Source organism: Peromyscus eremicus, chromosome 7, assembly GCF_949786415.1.
Source record: "Peromyscus eremicus chromosome 7, PerEre_H2_v1, whole genome shotgun sequence".
Taxonomy (NCBI): domain Eukaryota; kingdom Metazoa; phylum Chordata; class Mammalia; order Rodentia; family Cricetidae; genus Peromyscus; species Peromyscus eremicus.
In genome coordinates this window covers 31,154,889-31,168,595 of record NC_081422.1, presented here as the reverse complement: position 1 = coordinate 31,168,595, position 13,707 = coordinate 31,154,889, and the positions used below count along the sequence as shown (strand labels likewise).

The 13,707-nt window shown below is 41.9% G+C and overlaps 2 protein-coding genes across 4 annotated transcripts; one reads left to right on the top strand and one right to left on the bottom strand.

The window, feature by feature from the left end:
* Nucleotides 1-2,293: 2,293 nt before the first annotated feature.
* On the top strand, nt 2,294-11,350 carry Hyls1 (HYLS1 centriolar and ciliogenesis associated). Of its 2 annotated transcripts, none has more exons than XM_059267611.1 (4): nt 2,294-2,339; nt 3,592-3,644; nt 8,375-8,493; nt 10,072-11,350. In XM_059267611.1, the coding sequence occupies exons 3-4, from the start codon at nt 8,480-8,482 to the stop codon at nt 11,000-11,002; spliced, it is 945 nt and encodes a 314-aa protein (XP_059123594.1). In that variant the 5' UTR covers nt 2,294-2,339; nt 3,592-3,644; nt 8,375-8,479; the 3' UTR covers nt 11,003-11,350. The 2 variants fall into 2 exon arrangements, with proteins under 2 accessions (XP_059123594.1, XP_059123595.1); XM_059267612.1 differs by lacking the exon at nt 2,294-2,339 and adding an exon at nt 2,443-2,705.
* On the bottom strand, nt 4,985-13,634 carry Pus3 (pseudouridine synthase 3). Of its 2 annotated transcripts, none has more exons than XM_059267607.1 (5): nt 13,505-13,634; nt 12,710-12,884; nt 7,187-7,595; nt 6,510-7,078; nt 4,985-5,658 (listed from the first exon to the last, which is right to left on the bottom strand). In XM_059267607.1, the coding sequence occupies exons 2-5, from the start codon at nt 12,718-12,720 to the stop codon at nt 5,160-5,162; spliced, it is 1,488 nt and encodes a 495-aa protein (XP_059123590.1). In that variant the 5' UTR covers nt 12,721-12,884; nt 13,505-13,634; the 3' UTR covers nt 4,985-5,159. The 2 variants fall into 2 exon arrangements, with proteins under 2 accessions (XP_059123590.1, XP_059123591.1); XM_059267608.1 differs by having other exon boundaries at nt 7,187-7,570.
* Between the last annotated feature and the right edge of the window lie 73 nt (nt 13,635-13,707).

The following is a 13,707-nucleotide window of genomic DNA, read 5'->3' as shown; positions in this document are numbered from 1 at the left end:
CAAGACAACTGAAGTTGCTGACTGTTGAGATCAATGGCGACTATCAAAAGCAGCCTGAGTTTACAGAGGAGGCAGAATTCAGAAGCAGCTGAGAGAGTGTGGGAGTGAACGTACAGGCAAGCTGACAGGACAGCAGCAGTGTCAAGAGAACGTTGCTTGTTTTCACTCTGCTGTTGTCTGTACTGTTATTCCTCTAGACTAAGAAGACCAAGAAGAAAAAATGGAAAATGACAGAGACAGGACATAATCTGAGAACTATAGTTAAGAGGACTTTAAAGTGTCAACCAAGGGGTAAGGTAAGCAAAGATATCATAAGAGTTGCTTAACTTAAGTGTGACCATGTGATCAGTTGAATATATTTAAGTCTATAAATAAAGATACTGGTGGGCTAAAATCAACTACGTCTAGCTGGGGGAGCAAACAAGAGCACTGTGTCAAAAGGCAGAGAAGACACTCACTAGAGGGATTCATCAGAAGCCTGTAACCGGACTCCTTTAAAAAGTAAAAGTATAAGGAGGGAAATGGAGATGTTTCTAGAATAAAAGAAACTTAAGGTCATGTATGAACCATAGGACTACGGTTACGTTTATCTTCCTTTGCCGGCAGGTGGGCACAGGCCTACAATTGCAATTCTAGTGGAGACAGGGAGGAGATCTTGAGATCAAGGCCAGCTACACGGCAAGTTCCTAGCTTGAGGAATAGGGATAAAGCTGAATGCCCAAAAGTAGGTAAGAAAATAAATCATCTACCCTTGTTTGAGACACGTTAACTGGAGGTTCTATGCCAAAGAAAAATCCATACAAGTATAACACAAAGACATTTGTTCCTGAGTAAAGAATGTATGCACTAAAGTAGTGTTATTTTTCTTTTTTTTTTAAGATTTATTTATTTATTATGTACACAGAAGAGGCTGCCAGATCTCATTACAGATGGTTGTGAACCACCATGTGGGTGCTGGGAATTGAACTCAGGACCTCTTGAAGAGCAGTCGGTGCTCTTAACCTCTGAGCCATCTAGTCGATAAAAAAATCCCCAGTCTACTTCTGCCACTATCTCCATGTTATTCACTCAGTTTTCTTTAAAAAAAAAAAAAAAATCCTCAAGTGCCTCAGAGGTAGAGCAAGGACCTTGAGAAAAAGTGAGCTAGGTAGAAGATAGGATGAAGTGTTTGGAAGAGTTACACATTCTAGATTTTAAGAAATAAAATTTTAAAAAGTAAAAGAAAAAAACCAGGCGATGGTGACTCGTGCCTTTAATCCAAGCACTTGGGAGGCAGAGGCAGGTGGATCTCTGTTAGAGGCCATCCTGGTCTACAAAGGAAGTTCCAGTACAGCTAGGACTGTTACACAGAGAAGCCCTGTCTCAAAAAATTTAAAAAAAAAGAGAGAGAGAGAGAGAGAGAGAGAGAGAGAGAGAGAGAGAGAGAGAGAGAGAGAGAAAGAAAAATATTATTTGTGTTGGGAAATACAACCGAGGATTTGGCCCAAACTCTTTAGATTTGATGCATACCAGTGACTAGAATGTTGAACTATGGGGACCTCTTTTCCAATCTTATCCTCGGCAATTCCCAAAGCACTAGGGTTCCTTTTTTTTTTTTTTTCAGGCACATACGCAAAAAAAAATTTTAAACGCCTGGTAATAATTTTTTAAAATACTTTTTATTTTGTCAAGAGTACGCTCAGATAAAGAGGGTAATAACAGTGCACTCTGTGCCGCGGGAGAGGTGAGGCTGGCATTGGTCAAGACGTGGTACAGCGGGTTGCAGAGGAGGCCTAACGTATGAGCCGGGCCAGCTGCGCCCCAGAATCTTTCCCTCCGCTCACCTCCTATGCCGCCGACAACGGCCAAGGGCGGCTGGGGCACGGAGCAGGGCCAGCCCCTTGTACCTCCGCCAAACTAACGCCTGGGGAACCAAGACCAAGGCTTCCGCGCCACTGCCCGGCGGGTTTCCACTTCAGCTCCCCGCCCCATACCCCGCTTCCGGGCCCGCGGGGGAGGGCCGGAAGAAAACGTGCACCAATCTTTCTGTAGGCGTGGAGGACGTCTGGCCTCTAAGCCAATCAGAGAGCTGGTGGGCGGGGCCAAGGGCGTGGGCTCGCTCCGGGATTTAAACTTGAACGGCCGACCGTTAACGACTGCGTGGAGCGAGGGTGGGTGGTACGCCTGCGTGAGTGGGAAGCAGTGGTCCGCAGTGAGCGGCGACGAGACGACTAAGCCCGCAGCAGCAGCGGCGACAGGGGCCGGTGACGTACGCGGACAGTGGTGGACAGACACTTCCTGGGACAGGGTGCGGCGCGTGGATTCGCGTTCTCCTCCCTGGCCGGGCTCTTGCGGTCGAGGTAAATCCCGGGGTGTGCTGCCTGGGGCGTCCTCAATCGGCCACCGGGGCAGAGGCCGCCAAGTTCCTCCAGGTCACAATGTGCACTGTGCGCCACTCTTGCCCGGAGGCCGAGCGAGCTGACAGAGCCCTCGGAGTCAGCGTGGAGGCTGGGGACCGGTCCCCTGGGGAAGGAGCGGAGCTCTCGGCACGCCCACGGCCGGATGGTGCTACGGGTGTCCTCATTGTTCTAACAGCAGGGAAGTCGTCTCACGTTTGGGTTGCACCTTTCGTGGGCTCATGCCTACAACCAGCCCACCATTGCGTTTGCTTAGAATTTAGGATAGCGGGTAAAACTGAAGGAACGGCTATAACAGCGCCCTTTCAGGTTTGTTAGGTTTTTCAATACGCAGTGCTGATGAACGTGAATAAATACAAATAAGCATGCTAACCAGTGTGTCCAGGTAGTAAGTTTTTCTAGAGAGCAGTTTGTCATTTGACAAATTGTACCATAATTTCAGTTATATCCGCATCCGGGAATTTAAGAGTTAAAAATACCACCCTCCAAATCCTTTCAACTGTAACTAGGTAACTGCTTAAGTTTGTTTTTTTTTGTTGTTGTTGTTTTAGAAAAGATAGGTATTTTGGTCAATATTAACCATATTTATTCACAAAATATAAGATGGTAGTTTAGCTTGTGTGTCTCTCTCTAGCTTGTGAGATTGCCGTGTTTTATAAGAAACCAAAGGAACTGAACATAACCTATAGACCTTATGAAAAGTTGCATTTCACTCTGTAAGCATCAATTGAGGGGTAAAATGACGGAGACATAATTTGAACACAAAGGAACAACACTTTAACGATGTCTAGTAAACACGCCATTAAAAATCCTCATGGCTTTAGTGTCTAAAATTCAATTAAACTTCAAAACATTGAAGTAATTCTGCTTTCTAAATGTAGAAAGTAAACCTTAAGCCCGTCTTTACATTTTTCCAACCTTGGAGTTCATATAAATATTACCTCAGTGGTTTTGCAAAAATACATTTTGGGGGCTTCTCCTTTGCTTCTGTGATGACTGCCTACCAAACATAAGGTCACTGAATCCATTCTCTTTTAGATTCCTAGGCAGGCAACCTCTTGAAAGGATTTTACTCAGATTTAAACCTTGAACTCTTGCTTCTATAGACTCCGGAGTAGAACACCTTTTACTTAGGGCTTTGGAGGCAACTTTTTTAAATAGGTACTATTTCTTAAAGTCTGTTTTTCTTTTCTAGGTTTTTCCTTTTTGTTAACTCAAATACTGCTAGTCAAGGCAAACCAAAATAAGGTAAGAAACTGCTCTATCGGAGGACCAGAGTTGGGATCCCAGCACCCAGTGGATGGCTCACAACTGCCCAGTTCCAGCTCCACAGAAGGTTAAGATGCCTTCTTCCAACCTCTGTGGACACCCATGTGATGCACACATACAAATGTTTAAGACTTAAAAATTAAACAACAAAGCAATCCTTTTTAGAATGTTACATTGACAAGAAATCCTAAATCACTTTGTATGCTGTTCTCCTGGCTGTTCTACTAGGTTGTAAAAGCTATTTTTACATTGTACCATTTCTGCACAAGTCACCTCACTTTTCAAGCTACTTACCTTCTAAAATCCCACAAGTCTGTGATTATATACTTCACCACTAGGACTCCAGCACTTAGACAGCACCAGATTACTGTTAAATATTGTTTCTAACTGTCCAGTTGTTCCTTATATTTAGCAGTTTCCAGATATAATCCCTATATGTTTTGAGACTTGAACATAAGAACATACTAGTTACTGGTTGATTGGGTTTTATAAACATGTCTAGTAAATGTGAATAACACTATTGCAGGGACAGTTACTAAAGTAGGCATTTTTAAGTTCATTGGCTATGGTATGAGTCAAGAATTTCATATGTCTGAATAATAGTAGTGCTTTTGCTGCATAATTTTCTGGCTTTTAAAACTTCTTAGTGGCCCCTAAAGATATGAATGTGACACACTGACTTACCTAAATTAAGCTTTTGTCACTTTGTAGTCATACTAAGTATGTGCTAATTCCCAACTCTTTAAAGGACTTGTATTTTCTACCATAGAGTTCAAAGCTTTTTCTTGTTTGGTTGTTGAGAAGGAGTTTATTATAGCCCAGCTGGCCTTGAACTCCTGATCCTGCATCCACCCAAAGGCTGGGATTATAGATGTGTGCCAGTATACCCAATTAGCTCAAAACCAAAACTTTTTTTTCCCCCAGTTCTGCAAAGTTGAACCTTCCAGAACTTAGCCAACAATAAACAAAAATGTTTTTACATCTCTAAAAGGTCATAAGAAGAATGCAACATAGTATTTTTTTCAGAACCTAAAATATTTGCTCTTACCCTTAGTAAAAAGAATCTGTCAGCTCCTGCACTTAGCTGCCTCATTAAAAACATACTGTGCTACATTGAGTTAGGTAGATTTCAAGTAGCTTCACACCTGGCACTAAACCCATCTATCCAATCTTTAATTGATGGAATTTAATAAGAAAGTAAGACATTTTGGCAAAGATCTTTCAGATCAGTGGTTATTACATTTGCCTTGGAATAACAAATGATATTTGTGGGATCAGGCTTTAATGAATTTGAACACAAGACACAGATTTCCAGAGGCTTATATAGCTCACAAGTGCTTTTTGCTTTTATTCCAAAATTCTTTTGGACAAGGATTAGAGAATATTTAGACCCTTTACTGTTTAAGACTTGTTAGGTCTTTTTAAGAGCCAGTCATTAGAATTTTAGCTGATTGTTGCTTCTTAGATCCTGGTAGAGATCCTAGCTTGCTGGGATTATACAGTACTGTTAATCTCTGCATCTATTATACAGACCCTCTTTGTTGGATTCTCTAAAACAGTATTTTCTTCTGTGTCGGCACAGTCCCTTTTGGCCTTTGTTTCTTCCTTGTGGAGTAAATGTGGGTGATCAATGCGTCCTCTCTGTACAAAATGCTGGATCCGGGATTCCAGTCCTTGGCATTTAGGGCGATCCATGAGGGGCTTATATGTGCGCATTTTCACTCCTTCTACAAAGGCACTAGTTTGCTTTATGACAGAGGGCTTAATGTTTCTCCATTCTGTTGCTTCATCCATCTTTGTTCCTGCCCCACATGTTATTGTGACAGAGTCTAGTCCTTGTAGCATACTATACAGCATGTGGGTTTTAACAGCATGATTAGCCCATAGCTGTTGTAGGTGGGTAACATTGAACTCCTGAACCTCGTGATCATAAATCCATTTGGTATTCTCAAATTTACAGTCATACAAGACTAGAGGAAATTCAACAGCCATGCTAAAGAGAAACAAGTGAGAATGCACAGCAGTTAGCCAATAGTTCTTTTTTATAATACTGAGCTTTAGTTGAGATTAAGGGGGGCAGGGAAGATCTACTAATGTCAATGGTTAGTAACATCCAAGAATACAACACTGTCTTAATCTGGAGCAACTTTATAACTGCTCCTTAAAAGGAAGGAAAAAGAGCAATGATCAATTTGCTCGGTATTAAGTGGCAATAAATCATCAAGATGTGGGTTGATAAGAAAGTAAGACACTGGCTCCCCATCATACCATAAAATTTAAAGCACATTATTTATCCAGATTTGTTCATGACATTCTCACAACCTAGGAATGAACTACTGGTGTCGCTGTTAGTCACAGCCCGTTCACAAAAGAAAAACCTCTTTTCTACCTTCCCTATAGTTTCAGAAGCTGGGAATTAGAAGCCTGGTCTAAATATCTATTTCCTTACTAATGGGATAGAACAATGAGAAAACTAGTAGATAGCAAGCACCCCCTCTTACATGTTCACAACATTCTACAATCAGAAGTTTGTGAAAGGAGCTGGGGAGATGACTCAGTGGTTAAGAGCACTCACTGTTCTTCCAGAGGACCTGGGTTCAATTCCCAGTACCCACATAGTAGGCCACAACCTTCTGTAACTCTGGTTCCAAAATATCTGACACCCTTTTTTGTGGTTACCAGGCACACAAGTGGTGTACAGGCATACATGCAGGCAAAACACCAAACACCTATACACATAAAATAAAATCTTCTAAAAGTAGACAGTTTAATGAAGACAGAATCAGTGGTTGAGTTTTTTCAAAATCATGGGAGAGAAGGATGTACTAGTTTGGTTTAACTTACCTATATTGAGGTTTCTGGGGATTTTTCTCTATGTTTAGCAATTCATCAATAATCTCTGGCTTCTCCATTCCTTGGCCAATCAGAAAGAGGATAGCCATCATACACCGGACTTGATGATACAGGAATGCCTGGCCAATCACTTCAAATTGACATAACTGGAAAGGTTCTTGCCTTCTCTCCTCACCCAGGCTCTGAGCCACTAGTTGTACTTGTGCAGACAGAACAGTCCTCTGAAAATTAATCACTCCATTGGCCACATCCATTTTACACAAGTTTCTGAAATCATGAGTGCCGACATACTTCTGAGCTGCGTAATTCATGGTTACAATATCTAAATCAGCACGAGGGAAAAAATAGCGGTAAGTCCGCTCAAGACAGCTAAACCTAGCACTGAAGCTAGGCTCTACAGGAGCCCAGGCCAATACTCGGATATCTGCAGGGAGCACCCGATTGAGAATGTGGGTATAACGGATCTCTTTAGCAACATCATCGGCTTCATCATCTTTTAAATTAGAATCATCTGAATCCCTGCCCCTTGGAAACTGAGAACGTAGGTCCAGAGAAATCACCTGTGGAATTAGAGAGAGAAACTGTTTCAGAGATGATCTCAAGACTCAGTGTGTACACTCAGATTTCCTGTTACTACTTGCTTTAAGAAACAAGGTACTGGCCCTTACCTGACCAAAGGCACTAACTCCTTTGTCTGTTCGACCACACCGGTGATAGTTGGATGTCTGTCTGTTTTCTATTAGTCGGGTCTTGGTTAAAGCCTCAAACAGTTTCTCTTCAATGGTATTGCTTGTGTTTTCCTGACTGGCAAAGCCCTGGTATCCCCAGCCTAGGTAGGCTATTTTTAGAGCTACATGTCTTCGGCCATGAGCATTGAAATCAAATGCACGCTTAGCTTTTCCAGAGCCTAAAGAATTTTCTCTGATGTTTGAGTCTTTGATACTGTTGGCCTGTTCTTTCTTAAGTCTTTTCACCTCCTGCTCCAGTTCCTTTACTCTGCTTAGGAGTTTCTCAATCTGGTTTCTGTCTGTGTTTTCAGCCATGACAGCCGTCTGAAGAAAAGACAAGAAAAACCGTCTGTGGGAAAAGAGTGAAGGAACACATCAGTTTCAGTGCTAGTTCCTTTGGATATGACAGTGTAACATGATTAAATATCATCGAAGCTGGGCATTGTAGTGCAGTCTTATGGCCCCAGTACTTGGGAGGCACAGACAGGAAGACCACAAGTTCCAGTCTAGCCAGGGGTACAGAACAAGATACTATTTCAAGAAAACAAAAAAACACTAAGATTTAATTTGATGTTAAAAATGTAGGTTCTGCTTGCCCAAGGTGCCCAATGACACCAGTTTTATTATTATGGATTCATCACCGTTTTTTGGTGGGTTTTTTTTTTTTTGGTTTTTCAAGACAGGGTTTCTCTCTAGCTTTGGAGCCTGTCCAGGAACTCACTCTGTAGCCCAGGCTGGCCTTGAACTCACAGAGATCTGCCTGCCTCTGCCTCTGAGTGTTGGGATTAAAGGCGTGTGCCTCCACCACCCAGCTCTTCACTGTTCTTTTACATTCTATCTGGCCACTTTCACAAAAGAAAAGTGAAAAATTCACCTATTTTTTTTTAAAATTTAGGAAAATGCCTCAATTTCATTTCTCTGTTCCTTACTAACCAAGATGAGGATTCATGTAGACCAGTTTTCTCCCTATAACATTTCCTCTTGATTTCTCAGTACATTTGTCCAGTATTTTTAATAGTAAAAATTATTTATATGGGGTACTTATGACTGCTTCTGTTTCTATTGTCTTATACTATTTCAAGTAAGTGGCCTATATATTGTTATCTAATGTTCTGTTTTGTTTTAAAGGTGGCACAATAGAAGCTATCTTAATTGAAGAAATACAATCAATGATTATATTTCACATTGGAAGTAGAACCTGGAGACAAATTTTTCTTACCTTAAGCGGTTGTAATGGCAGAAAAAAGGTAATTAATAATTACTGGCTTTTTTTTACAAACAACTTCATGTGTTCCTAAAAGATTTCTGTAACAGTTATACAAGAGTTAGTCTGACATAATTTGGATCTGGAAGTTGAAATTTCTGGTGTATTTCAGTAACCAAAGGGCAACAATACCACAGTCTGAACACTGAGGTGGTTCTAACTAATCTGTGGCTTGTAGTTACTTGGTTAGCATTTCTATATTCATTCTAAGGCCAACTATGACTAAATGGAGTTTATGAGAGATTAAACATTTAAATCTTATAAGTGACACTAATATTACTAGCAGAAATATGGGAAAATGCCTTTTCTTATATTATTAATTATCAGAAAAAGCCTGGGGCCTGGGGTTGCGGGGGACACCACCACACGGACAGATGACACTAGGAATTTGACATAGAGCCTCTTGTATTCTATGCAGTCACTCAGTCACTAAGCTATATTCCTTGGAGAAAGGCATTGCTAACTAACACATGTTCAAGTGAGAACAGTTAATTGTGGAATGGTCTCCAAGGATGGGAAAGTTTGATGGTATATCACTGTGGAGGGGTGGAAAACTCACTTAGAGGTAACCCCATGCTAGAAATTGAACCTATGCTACATGCTTGTGCAAGTGTATAAAAGCTTACAAGACACTCACTATACATTAATTTTTAACAAGTGATTATAAGTCTATGTTATATCAATAAGGGACTGGATAAATTCGACACAACATTACATGGTAAAGTAAGTTTTCATGTGCTGACAGCTGAATCACCACAACTTTCTTCAAAGTTCAGAGAGGTTTTGTGCCATGCTCCTTTATAGTGTGAAAAACTTTAGTGTGAATACAGAAAATTCTAAAAAACTGCTAAGAAACTGCCTTTTAGACAGAAATTTCATTACGGAGGGGAAATCCTTTAAAATTATAAGCATGTATTTTTCAATTTGAAGAGAAAAAAAAAGTAGGGAAGCAAAGTAGCAGACAATAGATAACTACCTTCGACCCAGTCAGGAAATCAACCACTGCGTGTCTCGGTGGTTGATTTATATAGTTATTTTTTTTAGGACAGATTTGTCTTAGAGTATATGCATACACATGTGTGCTGTATGTGTGCAGACCCCATCATGCTGCTATTTTGATGTCTGATTCAGACTGCTGAGGTACAGTTACAGCTCCGGTACTTACTAACTGTGTACTTTGGGGCAAGTAACTTCTTGAAGCTTCCTGTGAAAAAGAACTAATCCTAAAATGCAAGGATTGTATGGATTAATAACCATATGAGAGTAATGCCATATACATAAAGCATCCTCTAAACATGTTATATAATGTTCACCAAGCATCATGCTCCATTACATTTAGTCTCAAGCTTTCCATATGCCAGAACTCAGCCCACATCACAGGAGCCACATGTGACAAGGCAATAGGAAGTGAAAGAAAACAGTAGACATGAGACTAAGTAATAGATACATCTCTACCACAACTATTGAATTTATTATTGCTTTGTACTTTCAATTGACTCTAAAACTGAGACAAGAATGGGCAATTAATGAGGTGGAAACTGACCAGTGTTATCTTTTACAGACAGCCTTATAATGTAGAGGAAGCAATGGAACAACTGATAGGACCCGGTGGACAAAAATGGGCCACTATGGATCCAGAAGAACGAATGTTAGCTGCTGCTACAGCTTTTACACATATCTGTGCAGGGCAGGGCGAAGGAGATATTAGGAGAGAAGCCAAGGCTAGCCAGTATGATCCCTACAGTAAAGCCTCCGTGACACCAGGGAAGAGACCTGCTCTTCCTATGCAACTACACTACCCACATATAAGAAGCCGCGTCACTTCATCAACTGTTTCAGAGGCTTCTCAAAAATGCAGAAAGCCAGTGATGAAGAGAAAGGTTCTGCGCAGAAAGCCAGATGGGGAAGTACTAGTGACAGATGAGTCTATTATCAGTGAATCTGAATCGGGTACAGAAAGTGACTTGGACCTCTGGAACTTAAGACACAGGCTGATGAACCTACAATTTCAAGAAGGCACAGAATCCCCAAGTGATGCTTCTCAAAAATATAACCTACCACATGAGTATCAAGGAATTTCACAAGAAGATCAGCTCATTTGCTACCTACGAAGAGAAGAAATGGGACCTCCTGTTTATGAACAAGACTTGATTGTTGCCAGCCGACCCAAGTCCTTTATTCTCCCCAGGCTGGATCAGTTAAGCCGAAACCGTGGCAAGATAGACCGGGTGGCCAGATATTTTGAGTACAAAAGGGACTGGGATTCAATGCGGTTTCCTGGGGAAGATCATAGGAAGGAACTACGCTGGAGTGTCCGAGGACAGATGCTTTCCAGAACAGAACCCCAGGCCAAACCTCAACATGTTTATGTTCCAAACAATTACCTAGTACCAACTGAGAAGAAAAGGTCTGCCCTTCGGTGGGGTGTGCGTTGTGACCTTGCAAACGGTGTCATACCCAAGAAGCTTCCTTTCCCTCTTTCTCCTTCTTAAGACTTTTTTTAACCTGTCTCCTTCCACGGAATTTAGGACAACTCAGTTCTTTATCTCTCTACTTTTAAATACAACTGACTTGAAAAGCCCACAGAACATAGGGGAAGGACTTCACTGGTCCTTCCTAATTTTCCTATGTCACTTTAGGTATCATACACCACTTAAATTTCTAAGTTGATATTCTCAAATACAGCAACTGAGGGAGGGGACTACCTGAAATGTGGATTTTGTCAAAGTAGTCAGTGCCATTTTGAAAAGACTTTGTAAACTGTGGTGTTTTGTTTTGGCTTTTTTTTTTCCCCCCATTAGTGGGCATTAAGCTCAACTATTAAAGAATTTGGAAAATGATGAGTTTGGACCTTGTTTTAAGTACTTCCCAATATAAGGACCTCAGCTCTAGGCCATGATTCTTCCTGTGGTCATCTAATGATATTCAAAGTTTCTGTATATAACCTGACATGAAGACACAAAAATGAACAAATTGTCTTGGTACAGATCAAAATACTAGTTCTGTTTTTTGCTAGAACTTACATTCTTGATAGTCTTAATAATCCAGTAAGGAATACCTAAAAAAAAAAAAAAAAAACCCACCACACACAGTTGTCTATTTCAAGCACTAGATTTAGGCCTGAAAGCTGACAGCAGAATGTTTGTTCAAGAAGGAAAAGCACTATAAACATGAATACCCCTGATCATTACTAGCTGCTAAAACATCTTCTGAACAATATTTGAGGCTATAGATAGAATACATTTACCCAGTACCACCCATAGCTAGACATGTTATTAGGAACTCAGCTACATGTTGTAGATACACTGACATCAAGTAAAAACTGCAAACTCCAATGGTACATCTGAGCCAGGACAATGCCACAAATGCCTGGGAATACAAATTATTGTAACTCAAACAGCAAGATCTGTCATGTACAGACAAGGAATAGTTAACTCTAGGTGCAGGGTTAAAAGTATGACAGCTTTTTCGAAACAGTTGATTAAAAAAAAAAAAATTCCTTTCCCTGGACCTCAAAGTTCAAACTGCCAAAATAAAAGGGTTTTCAAGGTAAGTATCCCAGTTTAGCTCTTTCTAAGCATGAGAAGATCAACGCAGTCATGAGGCATATTTGTTTTAAAAGGGACGACCCCAAGACTCTTGGCCCAGCACACTAGGTTTATCAGTGAAATTCAGAAGGTAAACAGGTATGCAACGGTGACCAAATACCCACAAAGGGAATTCCTGGGTGTACTAAACATTCACCCTAAAAATAGCCTCGAAGGCACGAAACTTTTTGAAGTTTAAAGGGAGTAGAGGGTGGATACACATTTCCTCTTGATAAAGGGTTCAAGACGCGCTATGATCATTAACTCTGAAAAGTATCGCGTAAAGCAAACCCCAAAATAAACTGCTAGTTTCCGCCACACCTTCCTCCCATACCATCTTTACTGGGCTACTATTGTTCGTATTTGAGCAATTCTGGTGCAGCAGAGGCCCTCTAAGCCAGCTGCAGAATCTAAGCCCCGCTGGCGGGACTTTCTTAGCTCCAACAAGTCCCAGGCACGACACCACATGCGTTGTCTTAAGTCCCACTTCATACACCAGTGCCTTCCTAAAGCCTTTAAGTACCGGGGTAGGAGGTAACCATTTAGTCTCCCTGCATTTGCTCATTCCTCTATAGGACTCAAAGCATCCCACCGGGGAGAGTCCACGCTTACCTTCCGGTCATCAGCTCGCGACCACGCGACTAGCCGGAAGCTACGGCTTCTTGTCTCCAGTAAGCATGCGCGGTCTCACCGGAGGCGCGCCTGTGGTTCTGGGAAATGTAGTTCCGAGATCCGGGTGCCGGCTTTAAGCCCAAACCCACCGTAAGCACAGGTTTCTGATGCAGCCCTGTTTTCACCCCAAGGCACAATCAATACAAGAACAAATGGCGAAATTACAATTCTGGTCTAAAATAAAAAGGTTTTAAATGCTGGCTATCCTATATGAAAACTAAGAGATTGAAGATAGTTTCCCAATCTTGCACATCGTTCAATTAACAGAAATTTAATTGAGAGTCAAAAGCGTTTACTATTAGGATGTTAATGTAAAGGCTAAAGGGGAATGCTATAGCCTGAATGAAAGACTGTGACAGTACAGGGCAAAGGAGTGCTGCTTCAGCACCACGGAGAGATCATGGCGACAGCTTTGTTCCTTTTCTATTTTTGCCGATTCTAGAAATGTTGCCACGACTCTTAAAATTCCAGTCGAAAAACAGAAAATCCTGGTTCTTTGGTCCAAACTTAGCATAAGGGATCTACCCCCGAGCTGTGCAATATACGTGTAGGTACTGGTGGTCGAGGTTGCTTTAACAAGGGACCACGCCTTAGAATAAAAATTAAAATACGTGTATATGTGGGCACATCAGAAATACGCAGGACGGAGACAGATGTCTGCACTTGAACTCTGCGTTCTTTCCGAACCTCCAGTCTAGCCCATCAGTCCCTCCACTGTCCTATGCAATCTCACACCTTTGATGCCCAGATGGAGCTGTCCAGGGAGACACGAGCCCGAGAGCCTGCAACGCGGTATGGGTACCGCCTCCGCGCCCCGATTCTCTCCGCCGTGCTGATGGCCAGCTGGCCAAACGGAAAGCTCGCGGGTGCCCCGCACGGCTGCGCCCCGCACCTCTCTCTCCCTCCGCCCGCCCGGCGCTGGGCCCGCGCCTGCGCAG